Source organism: Palaemon carinicauda, chromosome 37 (genome assembly GCF_036898095.1).
Source record: "Palaemon carinicauda isolate YSFRI2023 chromosome 37, ASM3689809v2, whole genome shotgun sequence".
Taxonomy (NCBI): Eukaryota; Metazoa; Arthropoda; class Malacostraca; order Decapoda; family Palaemonidae; genus Palaemon; species Palaemon carinicauda.
Window position 1 is genome coordinate 8,682,484 of NC_090761.1, and position 22,999 is coordinate 8,705,482.

At 33.5% G+C, this 22,999-nt stretch overlaps 1 protein-coding gene across 3 annotated transcripts in view; it reads left to right on the top strand.

Moving 5' to 3' along the window:
* The window catches only part of LOC137628982 (beta-1,3-galactosyltransferase 1-like), a 39,442-nt gene extending 35,778 nt beyond the window's left edge, over positions 1-3,664 (top strand). For all 3 annotated transcript variants that reach the window (XM_068360235.1, XM_068360236.1, XM_068360237.1), the window contains exon 4: positions 2,786-3,664. In XM_068360235.1, the coding sequence (XP_068216336.1) occupies positions 2,786-3,325 (540 nt within the window). In that variant the 3' untranslated portion in view covers positions 3,326-3,664. The remainder of the gene's footprint in view (positions 1-2,785) is intronic.
* The last annotated feature ends 19,335 nt before the right edge of the window (positions 3,665-22,999 follow it).

Sequence of the window (22,999 nt, forward strand, 5' to 3'; positions counted from 1 at the left end):
TACGTATATTCATTAACAACCTTTAGAGGTTCATTAATAACCCTTATTTGTTGTCTCTCTACATCTTCATTGATCATTATCTTGGTTTTATTCATATTTAATTTCAGTCCTACATCTCTACACTCTCTATTCAAATCTTTTATCATCTTTTGCAATTTATCTCATGATTCACTAAACACAACTACCACATCTGCATATCTTAAGTTATTAAGGTATTCCCCATTAATATTAATTCCTATAGCTTCCTAATTTAAGTTTTTCAAAACTTCTTTTAGGCATGCTGTGAATAATTTAGGAGAGATGAGGTCTCCCTGTCTATGTATACACACACACACACACACACACACACACACACACACACATATATATATATATATATATATATATATATATATATATATATGTATGTATGTATGTATTGTATATATGTGTATGTGTGTATCTTCGTATGTATAAAAACATGCATACATACGTATGTATGTGTATATGTATGTATATAAACGTTTGTATGCATACATGCATAGATACATACATATACACATGTACACTTAATAAATTTGTATAAAGGCTCATCGGCAGCACGTCGAACTGGCCTTCATGCTCTGTGCCACTCAACCATATTTTGCTTCGGGCATACCAAAGTCATGCCTGTTCATTATTTTATTTCTGCCACCCATCTAACCCTTTTCCACCCCTTCCTCTCCTGAATCGTTTCAGCACATCTGAATTCTTAGTCTCTATTCTGCCGTCTCTTGTCGTTCATTCTGCCTACTTGACTGAACCACCTCTAGATAGTCTGAATTATCCTTTCACATATAGTTCATTACAGTTTTTATTTGCATTCATCATCTACACTCGGGTTCTAGTGGCTGATGTGGTAACAGCCCTGAGTGGTTAACGCCAGACTGGGGCTCGAGTCCCTTTCAAACTCGTTAGTTCCTTTGGTCGCTGCAATTTCACCATCTTTGTGAGCTAAGGATGAGGGATTTGGGGAAGCCTTTAGGTCTATCTGCTGAGTCATCAGCAGTCATTGCCTGGCCAAACTTGGTCCTAGCTTTGGTGGAGAGGGGCCTTGCACGCTGATCATGTGTATATATATGGTCAATCTCTACGGCATTGCCCTGCTTGCTAGGGTAATGTCACTGTCCCTTGCCTCTGCCATTCATGAGTGGCCTTCAAAGTTTTAAACTCGTGACTTGCCCTTTATAGAGGTATCTCGTTTTATAGTTTAATCTAAACTTCTGTTTCTTTTCCGTACTGTGGTGCTCTCCCAGTGGCTGCCCTTGGTCTTGTATCTTTCTACTTGTTTAACTAGGGTTGCAACTTGGCTTGCAACAAAAAAGATCATAATTACAACAATAATAATAATCATACTGATGATGATTATGATCTTAGCAATGATAATGATAATAATTGTGATGATAATAGTAATGCTAATAATATCAATAAATATGGTGAAAATAATAATAATCTGTAAATAGATTATATACTTGGCTTCCCAGAAAATTATTTATTATTATTATTATTATTATTAAATGCTAAGCTACAACCCTAGTTGGAAAAGCAGGATGCTATAAGCCCAGGGGCCCCAACAGGGAAAATAGCCCAGTGAGGGAAGGAAACAACAAAAAATAGAACATTTTAGGAATAGTAACATTAGAATAAATATTTCCTATATAAACTATAAAAACTTTAAGAAAAGAGGAGGAAGTGAAACTAGATAAAACAGTGTGACCGAGTGTACCCTCAAGCAAGAGAACTCTAACCCAAGACAGTGGAAGACCATGGTACAGAGGCTATGGCACTACCCAAGACTAGAGAACAATGGTTTGATTTTGGAGTGTCCTTCTCCTAGAAGAGCTGCTTACCATAGCTAAAGAGTCTCTTCTACCCTTACCAAGAGGAAAGTAGCCACTGAACAATTGCATTGCAGTAGTTAACCCCTTTGGTGAAGAAGAATTGTTTGGTAATCTCAGTGTTGTCGGGTGTATGAGGACAAAGGAGAATCTGTAAAAAATAGGCCAGACTATTCAGTGTCTATGTAGGCAAAGGGAAAGAACCGTAACCAGAGAGAAGGATCCAATGTAGCACTGTCTGGCCAGTCAAAGGACCTCATAACTCTCTAGCGGTAGTATCACAACGGGCGGCTGGTGCCATGGCCAACCTATTTGCAGAAATCTTGCTACTTTTCTTGCTGCTGTTGTGTGACTCGCCTCTTCTCTCATGTCAACATCATATACTTCCTCCCAAATTTACCGCGTTATTTTACTTTAGCTAAAATTCAAACTCTCTTGCCGTTCTCTTTAGTTACTCTTGAAGGTACGAAATCAGCGCAATTTTATTTTGCAAATATTAACTGTTCCACAAACCATTCATAACTCAGACTCCTATCCTATAACTTCACACCAACCCCCACCACTGTTCTTGTTCTAATCCAGTGGTTCCCAACCTTTTTTTCTGTCATTTCCCCCCGGCACCCAGTTCAACCATCCAGATTTCCCCCCTTCATGCCCCGCCCAGCCCTCATGCCCACTCGCCTGCCTCAGAAATGGGCATGATACTCCAATTCTCCCCTTGAATATCATGTCAGTGAGAACTGATATGATCATATCACAATTGAATGGCTAACAACAAATTGCCGCATGTACTATGACGACATTTTCCGCTTGTTTTAGTTAGTAGGTAGTGTAATTATTTCCCCCCTGGAAGCTTCAAATTTCCCCCCAGGGGGAAATTACCCCCAGGTTGGGAACCACTGTTCTAATCTCTTACATCAATTTTACAGGGAGACTACATCGACAGTTACCACACATTAAGTTACAAAGCCTTGGCCTCTCTGAGATGGGTGTCCACTTACTGCTCTCACGTCCCATGGACGCTTCACGCTGACGACGACATCCTGCTGGATCTCTTCCTCTTAACGAGGTTCCTCAAGGTGATTGAAACAGACGCCAGCTTCATCTGCTACAACTGGAGAGGGTCGGAGGTGAGGCGCTCAGGCAAGTGGCGTGTCAGGCCCCAAGAGTTTCCAGGGCAGGTTTACCCACCGTATTGCTCTGGAGCAGTGTGGATTCTAGCCACTCGTCTCATCCATAGATTACTCTTTGCTTCTCGCATTGCGCCATTTTTGTGGGTGGATGATGCCTACATCACTGGCGTTCTGGCGAAGAAAGCGGGTATAGGACATTTTACGTATTTTAAGGACTTTCTTAAAAAAGGCGAAATCAATGAAAAGGATATGGGTAATATTATAGCTTGGGTTCACATACCAGATAGAAGTTATTGGTGGAGAATAATTCTCTCTCATTACAAATATATTTCTTAAAAATGGTTATTAATGAAGTTCGATCATAAATTAGGCATGACACTTGAGATGCCAAGTGCCAAAACAAAAAAGTGCCAATGCAATGAATAAGTGCCAATATGATACTGATGTGCCAATGCCGAAGTAGTATTTTGTAAACCCAAGAATGTTGAAACTTTGATAGGTGTTAGTACGTTTAATGCCAAAACAACAGCAGAATTAAAATGAAAAGTACATTTAAAGGTTGAAAATTTTACTACCGCCCTTTGAGATGTGAAGATACAACTGGTATATTAAAACAGTGTATTAAACAAGGGATTAAAACAACCCTCGATTCTCAAATCATGCATAGCTGGATCTTTGGATCATTCATAAGGATACCTATCATGTGAATAATGATGGTAACTCAAGAGGATGTTGGATCAACATGTCTCGATGCAAGGGACGTTATGCGCTCTTCCAAAGCCTGTGGTAGAGTACTTTCACCCAGGCCCCCACTGGAGAGTGAGTTTGCTGGGCCAGGATGGATAATGGCAAGTCCATACATGGAGATGATTACGTAGACCATTGATGTTGTAAACAGAAAATAAATATATGAATACATCGTGTTTTATTATAGAGTTAGACCACAAATTTCATAAAATCATAGTAAGATTTTATTTTAGAGTGAAATATTCTATTTCCAGAAATTTGGGAAGTTTTCATTTTAACTCAATCATAGGACGATGACACTTATAACCTAAAATTCCCTTCTGGCAAAGGATAATTGAAATCATGGAAAAGAACAACTCAGGGAAAAGTGGGTGACAGATATCGAAGGATTTGCCTTTTGGATGGCTACAGATTCTCATTTGCAGGACTTGTATAAGTTTACTTCAACTCATAAAACCTTTGTAGTAAAGATTTTAACAAATTCTTCTACTTTTAGTTTGATGAACCAAGGACTAAAGCATGGAGGTAAGTTCTGGTAAGGACAGTCCAACATTTCTTCAAGATTTCAACTAAACCCAAAGAAAAAAGCTAGGGAATACACCATTGTTACGAAAATTGAAAAGTAGTAAAGAAAATATTACACTTCAGGAGTTTTCCAAACTTTTAAAAGATATTAAAGTTCAAGCCATTGTCCATTGGTTGTCATACCTTTTTAAAATGTTAAGAATTGATTCCCGAGTTTCTGAGTACACAATATACCTAGAAGCCACGGAATGGGCGAGGTGTTTGATTAAGAACTGGATTTAAAATAAAGGTAAAGTCAAAAGATCAGTCAGTAACAATTCAGATCTGGGGACTCAGGCCTAAAGAATTTAGGCGTCGCTCCAAATTTTGCTCTCATAATCGAATGTCGAATAAACTAAGTGCAATATACTTTAGTTTAGTGTTGAACATCAATACAAGCTGACACTACTTCGGCTATACTGCCGGAACAAGATAAGGAATAGATGGTGCTATTATCAGTATATAACAACTGTTACCTAAATTTAATCTTAATTTGTTTATGGTAGACTTGCAACGTCAGCAGATGTGTGTTTACACACCTATAGTGGCAATCAATTGTTCTTTGGTCTAGTTTCAGATGATAATATGGATGAAATTATTTTAATTGTTATAATAGTTGGATTTTTGTGGTTTAATGTTTCCTACAATACACCAGAAATTTTGCAAAGGCTTGTGGTATGAATTGCATTAGGTAATGCAGACAAAGTCATAGTTATGAAATATTTATTGTAAGTCCACTCGTATATGTTCAATACAATTTTAACTAAAACTTTTTGTTAAGGATAAAATTTTGATATATTACAAGTAGCAGAAAAAACGACAGTGGAGGTCCTGTAGAGAGTGGGCTTCCCCTGCTGTATGGGACCTGAAAAGCAGCCATCAAAGTAAGTAAAGTTTTAATACTGATGATCTAATTCTAAACGAACAATACGCATTATAAAATGTTAAATGCTCCTGAATGAACATCATAAAACAACTGTGGAGGTCCTGTAGGGATCCCCTGCTGTACAGTCTAGATAAGCAGCCCTTAAAATAAAGTAAGCACTGAAAATTAAGGGAAAGATAAGTGACGAGATTACTCTAGACCTCTGCATATTCTATATAGGGTTTCAGGATGCTTGAACGATTTTATCAGAGGGCTAGGGAAAATGGTAAGTAGGGATGATGCTTGGCTAATAAGTAAATTAAACTTCAAAAGTTCAAAGTTGCAGCAAATGTTTTTATGTTGAACAAGGTGACATAAGTCTTTTTTATAGTTTACATATGACATATCTGAGTTGACGTTACTGTTTGTATAATGATTTATTGTTAATTTGTTCTCATCATTTATTTATTTCCTTATTTTATTCCTCACTGGGCTATTTTTCCCTGTTGGAGCCCTTGGGCTTGATTTTCCAACTAGGGTTATAGCTTGGCTAGTAGTAGTAGTAAAAATAATAATAATAATAATAAACAAAAAGGATAAAGCATTAACTAATAATCTAATCGGGAAAACAGAGGAAATTAGTATGAAAGGATATGTTCTACAAGGTAGAATATTTGACAACAATATTATTATAATTTGCAGAAAATTAATAAACCCATATCACAAATATTAAAATTGATGCACTAATATATATATATATATATATATATATATATATATATATATATATATATATATATATATATATATGTGTGTGTGTGTGTGTGTGTGTGTGTGTGTATGGATGACATAATGTTCCCAGGTAATAACAGTCATGTACTGTAGTAGTGTAAGATAAAATCATTTAACTTTTATAATCAATCCCCAGAAGCTATCTTTATTAGTAATAAGACATGGAAAAAGTTATAAAAGTTACTGGGGCGATTTAAAATGGAATGGCTTACACTGAAATGAGTATAAGTATTGTTTTTATTAGAGTTCTCTTGCTAGAGGCTACACTCGTGCATGCTGTTATATCTTGTTTCTCTAATTTAATGCTATTTTCATTGTTTATAACTTTCCTTGTAGTTATTTGTTTCCTCGTTTCCATTACTCACTGGGCTATTTTTCCCTGTTGGAGCCCTTGGGCTTATACAGTAGTATCTTGCTTTTCCAACTATAATAATAATAATAATAATAATAATAATAATAATAATAATGATAATAATAATAATAATAATAATAATAATAATAATAATAATGACGACAACAACAACAACAACAATAATAATAATAATAATAATAATAATAATAATGACAATAATAATAATAATAATAATAATAATAATAATAATTATATTGTAAAAATGGAGCAATAACCAAAATGGATTAAAAAATGAAAATATGGGCCAAGAAATGAGAAAGTATGGAAACGTTACAAAAATATAAACATTGGCTTTATAAGGTTATAACAATTATGTGAAACAGTAGTAGTATCTATTTTATTAGTAAATATTGAGACGTTGGATCATCAGTACTAGGGTGAAGGTCATTAAAAGAAAGGGAATTAATAGCAGAAAAGTCTTAGGATAAAACCTATAAAATGAATGATAACGAGGTAAGGAATTATAGAGAAAGAACTCGAGACAATGATGACGAGATAAGGAATTATAGAGAAAGAACTCGAGAAATAAATAAATACTGAAGTAGCAAAGTAAATGGGATAAAAATAGAAGAAAAGAAAGCATAAATGACAAAGTTGAGGTTTGTAAATGGGGATGACCGAAGTGATTATATTGGTGATTACTAAGGAAGCTATCACAACAATGAGATGATACAATCATACAACAGATAATTTTTCTTGTTTTTGAGAATTAGGAAAGCTTAGTAGTAAATTAAAAGTAAGAACATTTGAATTACATGGTTTATTAGACACCCTTTGTAATTTAGAAACAAATGTAAGTGGGCTGCGCTACATGTGTAGGCTAGCCAGGGACAATGAACTGCAGATCGGCGTGTTGTGACGTGAGCGATGAGCCAATGAACCAAACTTATCCAAGCTAAAGCACCGTTTGCCTATAAAGTGCACACTTACAATAACATGTATTAATTGTTTTTTTTTTATATATATGTTGTGAATCATGGGCCTCCAGCAACTGAATTCTTCATTTTTTTTAAAGAGATCTAGGCTATATCTTCCTAAGGAACTTGTTCCCGAGAAGTAACTTTATACAAGCAAGAAATATTTCCCAAAGAACAATGTCATCAATAATCATTACATAATATCTAATAATCAATCAATCCTAAAGAACAATTGTGATAACTGGAAAATCCCAGTGATGCTCGTTAGTAGTGTTGGGCCACCTCATGTGAAAAACTGCGGCTTCTGCAATGCATAATAAGACTCTTTTGAGACTTTTTTTTTCTGCTGATACTAGAGCTTTAGCCGTAAGCGCTAGAGGTAACTTGGACAGAGTAATTAAAATACGAATGGGAGTAACTTTAAGAAAAAAAGAGTAACAGGGATACGAGAGCAAACTAAAGCAGAGGACATTTTTAACAACGTTTAAGAAAAAGAAAAGGTAATGGGCGTATGATGAGAAGGAAAGATAATAGATGTATATTAAGAATGAGAGAATGGGATAAAAAACCATAAACAGACGGCGGTGGAAGGACATGTCCGAGGCCTTTCTCCTGCAGTGGACAAGCAACAGCTTATTGCAGTTATTCTAAAAAATTCTTGAAAAAAATCACAATTTACCACAAAATCTAGAATACAGAAAAAAAAAAGAAAAAAAATATCAAAGCATGTTTAGTCTTCATGAGCATCTAGCTGGTATACGCAACTCTACCTAGATAATAATTTTGAGAAAGTTGGCGAGCTGTAAGAAGTTCAGCATTTCATCAACAATGTCACGAAAGCGGCCAAGAAAAGCTGGAGGGCTTCATGACTCCATCGTGCTGGAAACAACAGGTCAAAGATCTTCAAGACCAAGTTATTTGCAGCATATCAGCGTTTTCTATGAAGTTTTGGAGTCTAGAACTTCATATATCTAATTAATTCATCAAACAGTCTAAACAGTCTAGCATCTAGACTATTTGATGAATTAATCAGATCTTCGTTTTTCCAAATATTTGAAGGCCCTTTTTTTCAATGTAATTTCAGCCCTCTACCCTGCAGTACACTCTTTTAGGAAGAAAACATAAACACATTTGAAACTGTACCAACAGTCAACCAGAGAAATCTAAACGAAAAATACCCGAGAAGAAACTACTGAAAGAACAGCTACAGTGCGATCGAGCATTTCCTAGTAGTTGTGCAAGGTGGTTGCTAGCAGGATTATACTCTGTTAATCCTGGTTGCTAGGTTCTAACAGAAAGGCTTGGCGAATACAAGTCCTGTTAATTCAACAGATAACGAGCTTGTATGCAAGTAGTTGCGAACAAGAATGCCACAAAAACTCAATTCTAAAACACACGATGGCAAGCTTAAACAGGTTGTTCTATTATCAGTCCAGGGGAGAGCGAGAGTTAAAAACGCAATAGCATTATATTGTAAGAACGTGTAGGAAACACGTACAGTACACATTCATGTGTCCTGATAGGACTCATTTTGACAGTGCGTATAAGTTATTTTTGATAACTGCAACTCTTGCAAAAGCTACTTAATTCTTAAAACTTTTACGCTGGGAATAAAATCTATCTCCCTTTTCCATATAGGACTAGCCATTTTCAAAGTATCTTTTTATATAAAAAAAGTGTTCATGATTTTGATCAAATTCTATAAGGATGTCTCCCTGACTATATGTGAATGAAGAATAAGTTGCAAGATAAAATAGATTAAAACTTGAAAATAATAGCATTTCAATTCATTTACTACTTTCATAAAAAAAAATAACCTTACATAGATAAATGTCAGGAATATGAAACTGAATAAATTGCAATAAAGAAATAAGCAGATTGGATTGATATATCATCATGGATAATCTAAGTAACTAAATTACTAATGATTTATCGATGAAAGTATTTAGTAATCTTACATCTTGAAAATATTTCATAATTAAAAGAATATAAGTGCAGGAATGTCTTCGTCTTCTGAAATTTCACATGTAATCACTGTATTCTACTGTTTTTCCCTGTGCTCCGAATTTTGCTAAGCTAAATAGCTAATCATAATAACTATCAAAGTGTACTTGCCGTTGGTCACTGTATTTTAAACAGTGCGTCAAAACTTTCTCAACAGATAACATCACTGAGCACACACCAGGAATTCATCTAACTCCTAAAATGTATTAGTGAGTTGGGAAAGTGTTATCAATTCTCAAACGGCTCATTATTTCATTCCTCATTTGTTTTTGGAAAAAAGACCATGAGTGAAGTATGCTATTTTTGTGTTATCTTACTTTATAGGCTATAACTAGCTAGGTTAGAAGACCATATCCCTTAATGTTTAAAAAAAAATGAATATATGACTTTAACTTAATGGTCAATTCGTATCCAAGTAGGGAATTATAATTTATTTTGAAATTTAGAAAATTATCAAAAGTTTTATGATCAGTGACAAATTGAGTAGCAGCAAGTAGGGAATTATATTTATTTTGAAATTTAGAAAATGATCAGAAGTTTTATGATCAGTGACAAATTGAGTAGCAGCACCATATCACGGTCAATCAAACGCCGATGGAATATGTAATGGAGTGACATCTGTTGTATTTATGTATATTTTATCATTGAGGAATTTTGAGTTATAATTCTATCATTGAGAAAGAACACTACTATTAGTTTAAGTTCAAAGATATTTTCTATTCGGTGAAGACCAGAAGAGCTCTCATGTTTACAGAAGAGGGTGAAAACTGCTTTTATAACATTTCTAACTAAAACTAATTTACTAAACACATTATATTCATCTGTAAAATCAATTATCCAACAGAGGAATAAGGATTAAATTTAGTCTCTAAACCCACATAAATGTTCTTTTGTAGAGAGACTACATTTAATGCAACGATTTTGCAATAGACAAACCACATTAGGTTGTTATAAATATAAATTAATGTAAATGTATTTAAATGGAAATATTTTTAATAAAGTGTGATATATATATTTTGCACTATAAAAACAACATCAATGGAAGGGGGAGCATGGATATTGTTTGAATAAAAAGTATTAAGCCAAATTCAAATTCAAATTCAAAAAATTTATTGACAAAAAGTGGTCAAAAGGAGCATTAAGCCTCATGTGGGGGAGTTAACATATCATTCATAACATTCGGTGAAGGAGTTAAAATTTAATGACAGACTAACACTAAAATTTGTCAACTGTATTGATTAGATCTAATATTCTATCTTATATCATATTTACAAGGGAGTACATTGGCTCCAAGAAGGGGCCAGATCTCCTATACTAAAATGGAAGAAGAAAAAGTTCTCATGTTGTTGCCAAGTTAACTTGCCAGTCCAGTTCGGCCCGACAGACAGTCTCCACTGGACCACTAGTCGAGTTGTCGGTCATTGTTGTTGTTTTACGGTGTACGTAAACAATAGGATACTACTGAGATGATTTTCCTGCAAGTGTTTCACGAATTGCAATATGCACAGACCGGTATACCTATTTAATCCTACCTTATAATCATACATAATCCCAACAGCAGTATCCTTCCCTACTCAATGCCATGTCTCGTTACCAGTGTGCTGTTATAAGATAGGCCTACAGGTAAGCTGTGAAATGTTGTTCTTAACGTATTATGTTGTCTGAACCAATGTGCCGGTTTCTAAGCTATTATTAGTTATGTCATGTATTATGCCAACGAGTTCTAAAGTATCCGAGGTTCGGGTGTTGTATGATAATTAGCAGCATCTAGTTTACCTAACCTGTACAGGCTTTGTCATTAGGAGGTACAGTAAGACTGAGTCTAACCCAACATTGGTAAGTTAATTGTGTGTAGTTATCTACATCGATAGCTAAATTAGTCTAGGCTTGTTTGCAATTGTATTAAAGGTTTGGGGTCACCACATAATTGGTTTTGTTAACGACTTTGATAGCCGACAGGATAGTGGTGAACATTTTGCTACGTAACTTTAAGGGCTGCATTTAGGGTCCTATACAGCAGGGGAACCCTAATCTCTACAGGACCTTTACAGTAGTTTTATCACGTGCATTCCAAGGCAATCAGCTTTTCACATCGTATATTGCTCGTTTTAATCGTTTATTGTCAAACCCACACCACCGAAGCTTTCAAGAGAACAAAAAAGTCTTCAGTTTCCTCTTGAAAGACATTATCTTCAGTCTTTCGGATGTCTAGAGCCTACAGTAGACATATATCTAGATTCCAATAATACGAAACCATCTGTAACTATTCTCGTGCCAACACGATTCGTTGGCTGCACAATATGTAACAATCATCTTTGATATTTAGGAGATCCAGTGTAATGGTCTGTTTTTCCATGGTGGCTTTTATGGTAGGCCTACATATAATGTAGTGAACACCTTTTTAAAATCTCTTTGTGTTATCCCTTAAACTTTAGTGTCGTAAGTGTGTTTCTGAGTTATCATTTATTGAAGACTAACACAACTTTACAGTAGCTCGACTGAAGATCGCTAAGACAAAAAGACGTAGGTGTCAATCATAAAGGAAGGAATTATTTGTGATTTATTTTTAGAGTTCTCTTACTTGGGGGTACACTCGGAAACACTATTCTATCTAATTTATCTTTCTCTTGTTTCGTTAAAGTTGTTATAGTTTATATAGGAAATATTTATTTTAATTTTGTTACTGTTCTTGGAATAATTTATTTTTGCTTGTTTCCTTTCCTCACTGGGCTATTTTCCATGCTGGGGCCTCTGGGCTTATAGCATCCTGCTTTTCCAACTATGGTTGTAGCTTAGCAAGTAATGATAATAATAATAATAATATGGTAAGGGTGTCCGGGGCTATAGGTCTGTGACATGGCAAGGGGGTCCAAGGGCTTGACCCCAGCCAGGTCTGTGACCTGGGCCGGTTTGTGATGTAGGAGGGGGTCCAAGGGGCTTGCTCCCCAGCTAGGTCTGTGATATGGGCAGATTTGTGACCCAGGAATGGTGGTCCGTGAAAATTGCTTACTTCGTGTGTCGAAATAAAATTCGGGTGTAGAGTCAAAAATTTGCTCGAATTTTACTTCGGATGTTGGAAAATTCGGATGTAGATACGTTTGGATGTAGAGGTTTCACTCTATTCTGGGGTGGGGGGGGGGGGAGAAATCCCCTGCTACACTGTTTCTGATAACTTGATGGGTTATTGTACATTTTTTAAAATAATTTTCGTGAAAATCTTGTTGCAATTTCATCTCATACACTCCATTTCTGATATATATATATATATATATATATATATATATATATATATATATATATATATATATATATATATATATATATATATATATATATAGTGTTGTATGGCCATTATTTTATGGAATAAGATGTACCTCAAAGAGAACACGATCTTTCAAATTTCCGGGTAAAATTACATGATCTTAACAAGCAATAAAAATACGTCTATCAGATGCCTTTTGGTTTTATCATTTCTTAATGTGATTGTACAACACAGTGTGATTTTTTTATTTTTTATTTTTAGTATTTCACATTTTTTTCCATACTATATTCAATAATAGTCGAAACCAACTATTCGGAGACCTCAAAGTAACCCCCCCCCCCTTTAAACCTGCTTATCTGTCCCAATAGTGAGCCCCAACTTTCAGTGCTTTTGAAATGTAACTGACAAAACGTTCAACATTTTAAAATAAGCTCTTCGTTACTCTGTACTGTCTTTTGAATTAAGTATATTTAAAAAGACTCGTATATTCAAAGGAACGTAGCAGAAATTGGGAAATATCACAAGACACCTGCTTCTGAAGAGGAACAGTCTTTTAAAGTTCAACCAGGGTCAACTGTTAGCTAAAAATCGTAAGTAAAATCAGATGCTCTAAAATTTGAATAGTCAGAAGGAACGCCAGTCAAATAAAGCCATTATTATTATTATTATTATTATTATTATTATTATTATTATTATTATTATTATTATTATTATTATTATTATTGTTGTTGTTGTTGTTGTTATTATTTTTACTTGCGAAGCTACAACCCTAGTTGGAAAAGCAATATGATATAATCCCGAGGACATTTAGTTAAATTGTGGTAAAGGTTTTGTGTATGAGAGAAGTTATATTTGAAATCAATTTGAAGTCAAAAGTCATATGAGAATAGGTAGAAGTAGGATAACTAACAAAAACATACGTTCGAGTTGTATCTCTCTAATTGCAGATTGCTGCGAAAGCATAAAGCATTGTAAAAAAAAATACGTTTTTATTCTTAAAGAAAGAAAACAGGTTATAAATTGAACCTGTGGTAATGTGAAAAATACAATCTAGTTTGTTTTCCATTCTAGTTTTTATCTTTTCTCGAGAGGAAGTGGCTTTGATGTACTGTAAGTTCAAGACAAATGATTTGCGCGTGTAAAGTATTGTAGCTACCCATAAAAACTATTAAAGAAAACGTAATAAAATTACGTTTTCTTTTAGTTATTCCTTGAAGTAATGAGAATTAGTTAATCGGTAATTTTTTAAACTGTTAGTATCATTAACTCGTCTTTCGACCAAAAATGAAAGATGAACAAAATGACAAGATACCAAAAAGTACAATAATAACTTTAGTGTATTTAGAATGAATGTAGGCCTGACTAATCTGATAAGAGAAAATTAGGATATGCCTGCATAAATAGGAATGGCAAAGTTCACCCTTGCAAAAAGGGTGTAACTGTTTATCTTTACACGTAATATAAAGGGCAATTTTGTTGGGCGGCCATGGTGCATGTTAAACGTTTAGTGTGCTGTTGAATTTGAACATAAGTAACATTCTGAAATCGCATGTTTCAATATCAACCTATATGCACGCTCGCATTTTAACGACATTTTCAGATGTATGTAACGAAACATTACGTTTTATATCTGCAAATAATAAACTGAGAATAATCAGTTCAGTGTCTGATAAAAAGAAATTATTTTTGTGGGAAAACAATGTCATTATTTTTGCAACTAAAATTTTGTTATCGAAATTTCGTAATACATTATATGACTTGTGAAAATAATATCAACTCATAGTTGTGGATAACATTCATGTCGGCTGTGTAACAATGTGGAATGTTAAAATAACAAACAGTAACCTCTTTAGTTTGTCCTTGAGAAACTCATACAATACGACATTTCCTGTCTTTTCAAAGAGCTTTTTCTCAGGCTATTCTTTCCAACATTTAGGCTTATGTAACCTAATATTAGACTTGTGTTAAGATAACTATACCATCTTTATAGAACGTTTCAAGTTTCCATATTAACAAATGGCAGAAAAATATTTTGAGTTTGGAAAATAGTTCAAATATGAAAAAATATCTCATTTTTTATCCAATGCCGGTATAGTTTCCCGACAAAAGGCAAGTACAATTGATTCAGTATTATGACATATTGCAATAGTTATAGGTAGTTCTTTAACTCCAGAATTATGTTAGGCATTTGAAATACAAATGTCTGAGTCCAATTCACTTATTTAAAAAAAAAAATTGTATGAAGTTCAGCCTACAGATACCGTAGGTATTTCAAGATGCCTTTGCCGTAGTAACGTATTTCAGAATTGTATTAACCTACTAGATAAATGAGATGGGTATAGGAAAGGATGGGCATTGATATATATATATATATATATATATATATATATATATATATATATATATATATATATATATATATATATATATATATATATATATGTGTGTGTGTGTGTATTTATATACATAGGCATATATATATATATATATATATATATATATATATATATATATATATAGGCCTATATATATATATATATATATATATATATATATATATATATATATATAGGCATATATATATATATATATATATATATATATATATATATATATATATATATATATATATATATATATATATATATATATATATATACAAAGCCCGATAATGTAAGGAAGATAGGGACAGTTTTCTTAAGGGGTATATACTGCTGAAACTACTATGCCGATGTATGAAGCGTGTATGGAAGTTGAAGATTTCTGCACAGTAGTTTCCTGATCCTCCACATCCAGACGGTCAATAATATCAATCTAGTGGCTTATTTCTCCTGAAAGACACAGACTTTTAATGGAAATATCATAAGAAGCTGGATTCGATTTCCAACCTAGGCTGGATTTGCATGTAGTTCGTTAAAATCCGTTATTCTTCTGTTTTTTTAAATTGTAATTATGTACCTGGTAATTAGATAATTGCGATGAATTACAACCAATGTGAAGTCGACGTTTGTCGTAAAAATGAGTTATTTTACGTTTCCGTTAAAATAAAGGTGTTCATTTCATTGTCATTAATTTTACTGTAGATTTATTGTGAGTTACCAGTTAACAATTATTATTTTTCAAATGTAAATATTTTTGAATGTGTATCATAAATGGGACAAAATTTTCCCGGTTCTTGGTTCCCGCCTTTTCTTTCCCAGCACAGATGCCAGATGGCGCTTTGAAATGACGTTCATAAAACCCACTTCGGGTTTAATCTGTTTCTTAGTGAACTATAATGGTGAGAAATGCCATACCTTATTCGTTATATATCATTTAATCACGTCCTGTGCCTTCATGAAGACATCGAACTTAGTAAGTATCTTATATAAGTTAATTTGAATGTTTGTCTCTTTACGTTCGGCGAATAGGCCACCAGCGAGATTTAATGTAAACATACAGTCAGTTGATCTATTTATTTTGTTATTTAATTTCAGTATATACCTAAAATTCCCACCTCTGTTGCTTTCTTAGAAAAAGTTATGAATTGTTGATCACTTTGAAATCCAAAAATACACACACACACACACACATACATACATACATATATATATATATATATATATATATATATATATATATATATATATATATATATATATATATATATAGATATATATATATATATATATATATATATATATAGATATATATATATATATATATATATATATATATATATATATATATATATATATATATATATATATATATATATATATATATATATATCACAACTTGCTTGGGTTAAAATTGATGTAGCCTTCAGCCTTACCTGTTTCTTCCTCTATTCCATGTTGCTATCCATATTCTTAATCTTCTCGTAGTTCTTTTTTTTTTTTCTTCAACTTCACTGAATTGGTTCCCCGTCCCCAGCTCCGGACAATGTGGCCTAAATTGATAAATCCAAATTAAAAAATACTCAATATCTGAAACAGATGATGAATAGGCCTAGATCAGTACTGATATCCAAGATGGTTATGGAAATATCAGCCCTAATACTTAGGTGCTCCACAATGACAATCATCATTATCATCTCATCCTACGCCTATTGACCCAAAGGGCCTCCGTTAAATTTCTCCAGTCGTCTCTATTTTGAGATTTTATTTAACCAGGACATCGCCATTCATCAGCAACTTCACGCTTCATAGACCCCATCCATGTAGGCCTATGTCTTCCAATTCTTTTAGGGCCTTGTGGAGTCCAGTTAAAATTTTGGAGCCCAATATACTTAAAGAATGCCATTCGTAACAATTCATAATTAAATAGGGTTTGGTAATGATTTTCAATGTTTTTGTATGTTATACGTGACAGCCAAACCACCATGGCTGCTTGGATTGGGTATTTAAATTGTCCGGAAAATAAGCTTTTGATAACGTTATTATTATTATTATTATTATTACTACTACTACTACTACTACTACTACTACTACTACTACTACTACTACTACTAGCTATGCTACAACCTTTGTTGGAAAAGCAAGATGCTATAAGCCCAAGGGCTCCATCAGGGAAAAAATAGCCCAGTGAGGAAATGAAATAAATAGACGAGATAAGAAGTAATGGACAATTTAGATAGAATATTTTAAAAATACTAACAACATAAAAAACAAATATTTCATAAGTGAAGTATAGAAAGACCTAAGTCAGCCTGTTCAACATAAAAACATTTGTTGTAAGCTTGAATTTCTGAAGTTTTACTGATTCACCTTCCCGATTAGGAAGATTATTCCACAACTTGATCACAGCTGGAACAAAACTTCTAGAATACTATGTATTATTGAACCTCATGCTGGAGAAGGCCTGACTATTAGAATTAACTGCATGCCTAGTATTACGAACAGGATGGAACTTTCCGGGAAGATCTGAATGTATAGGATGGTCAGAATTCTAAAAAATCTTATGTCACATGCATAATGAACTAATTGAATGACGGTGCCAGAGATTAAGGTCTAGACCAGGAATAAGAAATTTAATAGACCTTAAGTTCTTTTCAAACAATTTAAGATGAGAATAAGCAGTTGAAGACCAGAAAGGAGAAGAATACTCAAAACAAGGTAGAATGAAAGAATTAAAACACTTCTTCAGAATAAATTGATCACCCAAAATCTTAAAAGACTTTCTCAATAAGCCAATTTTTTTTGTGTAATTGAAGTCACAGACCTAATGTGTTTCTCAAAATTAAATTTGGTGTCGAGAATCACACCTAAAATTTCAAAAGAGTTATACAAATTTAAAGAACCATTATCAATACTGAAATCCGGATGTTGAGGAGCCACTGCCCTTGACCTACTTACGATCATGCTTTGAGTTTTGCTAGGATTCAACTTCATCCCCAATAATTTGCACCATGCACTAATTTTAGCTAGATCTCTACTAAGTGATTCAGCAACCCCAGATCTACATTCACAGGATAGAATTGATGCAAAGAGAGTAGCATCATCTGCATATGCAACGAGCTTGTTTTCTAGGCCAAACCACATGTCATGTGTATATAGTATGGAAAGTAATGGGTCAAGAACACACACACACACACACACACACACACATATATATATATATATATATATATATATATATATATATATATATAGTCCTACGTAATATACCTCAGCTTTCTTACAGCAATAGCCTACCTTAATTTAACTGCTACAATCTTATGTACATACACACACACACACACACACACATATATATATATATATATATACATATATATATATATATATATATATATATATACATATATATATATATATATATATATATTCATGTCTATGTTTTTTTAATAACACTACGTACGAACTTGCTCAGATTACAATAAGTTCTAATATCTGAAATAAATCTCTTACTGTATCACATTTTGTACAGATAACATAATTACCATCGCTGTCATCTATAAACATATTTCGATAGTTATCGCCTTTAATATTTCCATAAACTGACTGTGAAGTGATGGAATTGGTATTAAGTATAGATAGCTTTCGACTAAGGGATATATCTTTCATAATTTGTAAGATGGCAAGAAATAACAGGTTGACTCGTGGAAGTTGGAATAAAATGAAACTAGTTTCTCATCCGTTTAATACTTAGTTTTATTATCAATACCGTAAAACGATAATTAAATAATACTTAGTTTTATTATCAGTACCATAAAACGATAATTGTTATAATTTTTACCGTCAATACTTTCATCCTCACTATCCTTATGTCTTTATTATCATTAGTGTAGTTATCATTATGAAAATCGTTATGATAACCTTTATCATTATTCATAAGACGACTCTGAATTTCTTAGTCTTTGGGATTTTAACTTTTTTAAGACACGTTTTATAGATAAGATTTAAATTTCTATTTATGACAGATTTTTACCTCTGATTTTTTGCATTATATCTGATATATATTTTAATCTATTATATTCAATATATTTGTCTTTCTGTTTATTATATAACATTCTTATAAATATTTTTCTACTCGATGTTAACCTGCCAGCTGCTCTGCAAAAACGAGTTTGACTTATTATTATTATTATTATTATTATTATTATTATTATTATTATTATTATTATTATTAAATGCTAAGCTACAACCCTAGTTGGAAAAGCAGGATGCTATTGTGCAGGTTAGTCTCATTCTTTGATAATAATAATAATAATAATAATAATAATAATAATAATAATAATAATACGTTAAAGACAACCTATTATCAATAACAATTCTCAATATATTTTCAGTAAGTTATGCAACAAATATTTGTAAATAATTGAATAAAATCAGAATCTAGCGTTCACTTGCCATAGCGGCAAGGCATACTGTAGAGTTCTAGACCTTTCTTGTAGCACCGGAAACAAGGAGTCCCATATTTTGTCCGGTAAGACACAGCGGGGCGCAGCTGCGCAGCGAGTGACCGCGGGGACACAATAACCCGGTTAATTGCAAGGACGCGTTGCTATGGCAACCAGTGACCACCTACGGTCTTCCATTCAAGTTCTTCGCTTTACGTAATGATAATTTAGTTCACTTTGCTCACTATGATTGATAGTGAGTTTACAAATTATATATTCGGATTAAGATATCTACAATTATTGTTATTATTATTATTATTATTTTTATTATTATTATTATTATTAGCCAAGCTACAACCCAAGTTGGAATAGTAAGATGCTATATGCCCAAGGGCTCCAACAGGGAAATATAGCCCAGTAAGGAAAGGAAATAAGGAAATAAATAAATGATGAGAATAAATTAACTATATCATTCTAAAAAAAACAGTACCTCGACAAAAGAAGGGTAAATGATAGGCCAGAATGGTTATTTGAATTTTTTTTTTACATAAGTTCAGATGAATGTGTAAAGAGGGATTAAGAAAAACTGGAACTTTTAATATATTGAAGCAATAGACATTCCCCATGAAGAGTGGAAGGCAGTAGAGAGAGAAGCCGGAAGTTTGGTAAGAATTCAAATTCTTTGATGTTGATGAGAAAGTTTCTATCAAAGGCCCTTGGTTTTATAGAAAGAACTTTACGTCATTATCAACGATGGAGAAATTAAAGATTTTTAGCGCAAGTTTCATATATTATAGAAATTGAAAGTTCCTTTGATTATATATATATATATATATATATATATATATATATATATATATATATATATATATATATATATATATATATATATACATATGTATATATACATGCATACATACATACATACATACATATACGTATATTGTACACACACGCACATATATATATATATACACGCATATATATATATGTATGTATATATATATACACACATATATGTATATATATATATATATATATATATATATATATATATATATATATATATATATATATGAAAGATTGGAAGATTTATTTTAATGCTGTTACTGTTCTTAAATTATTTGATTGGATCACCTGTAGAATTGTCACCCAAAGGACCTTTTGGGTGATAATTCTACAGGTGGGGGATTTTGGGGTGAGAATTCTACAGGTGGGGGATTCTGGGGTGAGAATTCTACAGGTGGGGGATTCTGGGGTGAGAATTCTACAGGTGGGGGATTCTGGGGTGAGAATTCTACAGGTGGGGGATTCTGGGGTGAGAATTCTACAGGTGGGGGATTCTGGGGTGAGAATTCTACAGGTGGGGGATTCTGGGGTGAGAATTCTACAGGTGGGGGATTCTGTGATAAGGATTCTACAGGTGGAAATTTTGGGGTGAGGATTTTAGAAATGTGGTTTGTTTTCAACTACTATGAAGTTGCTACATTGGTTTATCCCCGATTGACAACCTTTAAAGTTGTTATAGTTTATATATGAAATATCTATTTTAATGCTGTTACTGTTCTAAAAATGTTTTAATTGTTCATTACTTTTCTCGTAATTTATTTATTTTCTTACTCCATTTCCTCACTGGGCTATTTTCCTGGCGAAGCCATTGGGCTTATAGCATTCTGCTTTTCCAACTAGCAAGTAATAATAATAATAAAACTAGCCGAAATCCTCTTTTACTAAAACCTGTGAATCATTCAGTCAACTTGGTGGATTCGAGTACCGATGTGCGCACACTCATACGATAGAATCCTATTGCTATTATTGTTATCACTTGCTGAGCTACAACCCTAGTTGGAAAACAGGTTGCTATAAGCCCAAGGGCTCCAACAGGGAAAATAACCCAGTAAATAAAGGAAACTAGGAAAACTAAAATATTTTAAGAATAGTAACAATATTAAAAATAAATATTTCCTAAATAAACTATAAAAACTTTAACAAAACAAGAGGAAGAGAAATAATATAGAATATTGTGCCTGAGTGTACCCTCAATCAAGAGAACTCCAACCCAAGACAGTGGAATACCATGGTACAGAGGCTATGACACTACCCAAGAGGAAAGTAGCCTCTGAACAATTACAGTGCAGTAGTCAACACCTTGGGTAAAGAGAAATTATTTGGTAATCTCAGTGTTGTCAGATGTAGGAAAAAACATATTGGGGCACACTTTTAAGATACATAAAGATAATGCTTGGCTGTAAACGAAATTTATCAAAAGGGCCATAAAGGTTTCGGCGATAATGCTATTTAAATTTTGTGTGAACACACCGCTATTCAATATCCATTGTAAAATGTATGTTAAAATCATGTACTCTTTAAATTTCTTGTCATATTATAACACATTTAGTAATATATAATTCTATTTTACAAATTTCATATGTAGTTATAATTTTTGTTATATTCCATACAAGGTGACGAAATGTAATCAGTTTATCAAAATTTGATATGATTTGTTCAACTCATCCTATTGACACTGTTCAAATTATGAACATGGTGACGATTTAACAGGTAAATATACCGTTAGGATACGGGGGTGACAATTCTACAGGTGGGATTTTCTGGGGTGACGATTCTACAGGAGGGGGATTATGGCGTGACGGTACTACGGGAGGGGAATTCTAGGGTGACGATTCTACAGGAGTGGGATTCTGGGCTATATATCCCTGTTGGAGCCCTTGGGTTTATAGTACATCCTGCTTTTCCAACTAGGGTTGTAGTTTAGCAGTCAATAGAAATAATGATAAAAAGACTCTTGGAATCCAGCCCTTTTTACCCCGTAGGAGGTGGCGCCATCAGTGCACATCTAACGGTGCACTGTAGTCGTTACTTAGGCCCCTAAATGCACTCACTTTAGTGCTTTCTACTAAGCTTCAGTTCCCGCTTCCTTTCTTTCATCTTGTTCTCGAATCTTTTAATTTTCATTCTGATTGCAACTGCGGACGCTGAATGGCCTCCCAGGCCCTAGTGCTAGGATTTCTAGCCTGATTTCGCAAAATCCAGTCGAATCCTTTTTAGTCGTTGTAGAAGGTAATGTCACATGGTTTTGGAATAGGGACTGACATAAAGCGTAGATGGTGCTTGAGTTAGAGTCTCTCTCTCTCTCTCTCTCTCTCTCTCTCTCTCTCTCTCTCTGTATAAATGATAGGAGTAATATTACCCAATTCAAAATCTTTCAAATATTTAAGAACCATCATTACCAGCAAAGAATCACTAGTTACAGAATTCAAAGAGAGAATAGAAAGGACAGAGCAAGCAATGGTGATGCTTACAAGGGGTTGGAGGTCAATTCGAATATCAGTTCGCGGCAAAATCAAAATATACATTTCGCTTATAAGATCGATATCAACTTCTGAGCGCCTGTTGTGGTACAACGCTATAACTGATGCAAAATTTCTAGTATTTGGGAATCAAATGGGGCCAGCAGCATATAAGAAATGCGGCAATTCGTGTGGTGGCAGGGGTGCCCAATGTGAACGATATAGTTGGATTATCAAGATGTAGATGGATGGGGCATATTTTGAGAAGGGAGGATGAGTTACTCCAGGAAGTACTTGAATGAAAGGCGCTGGGCAT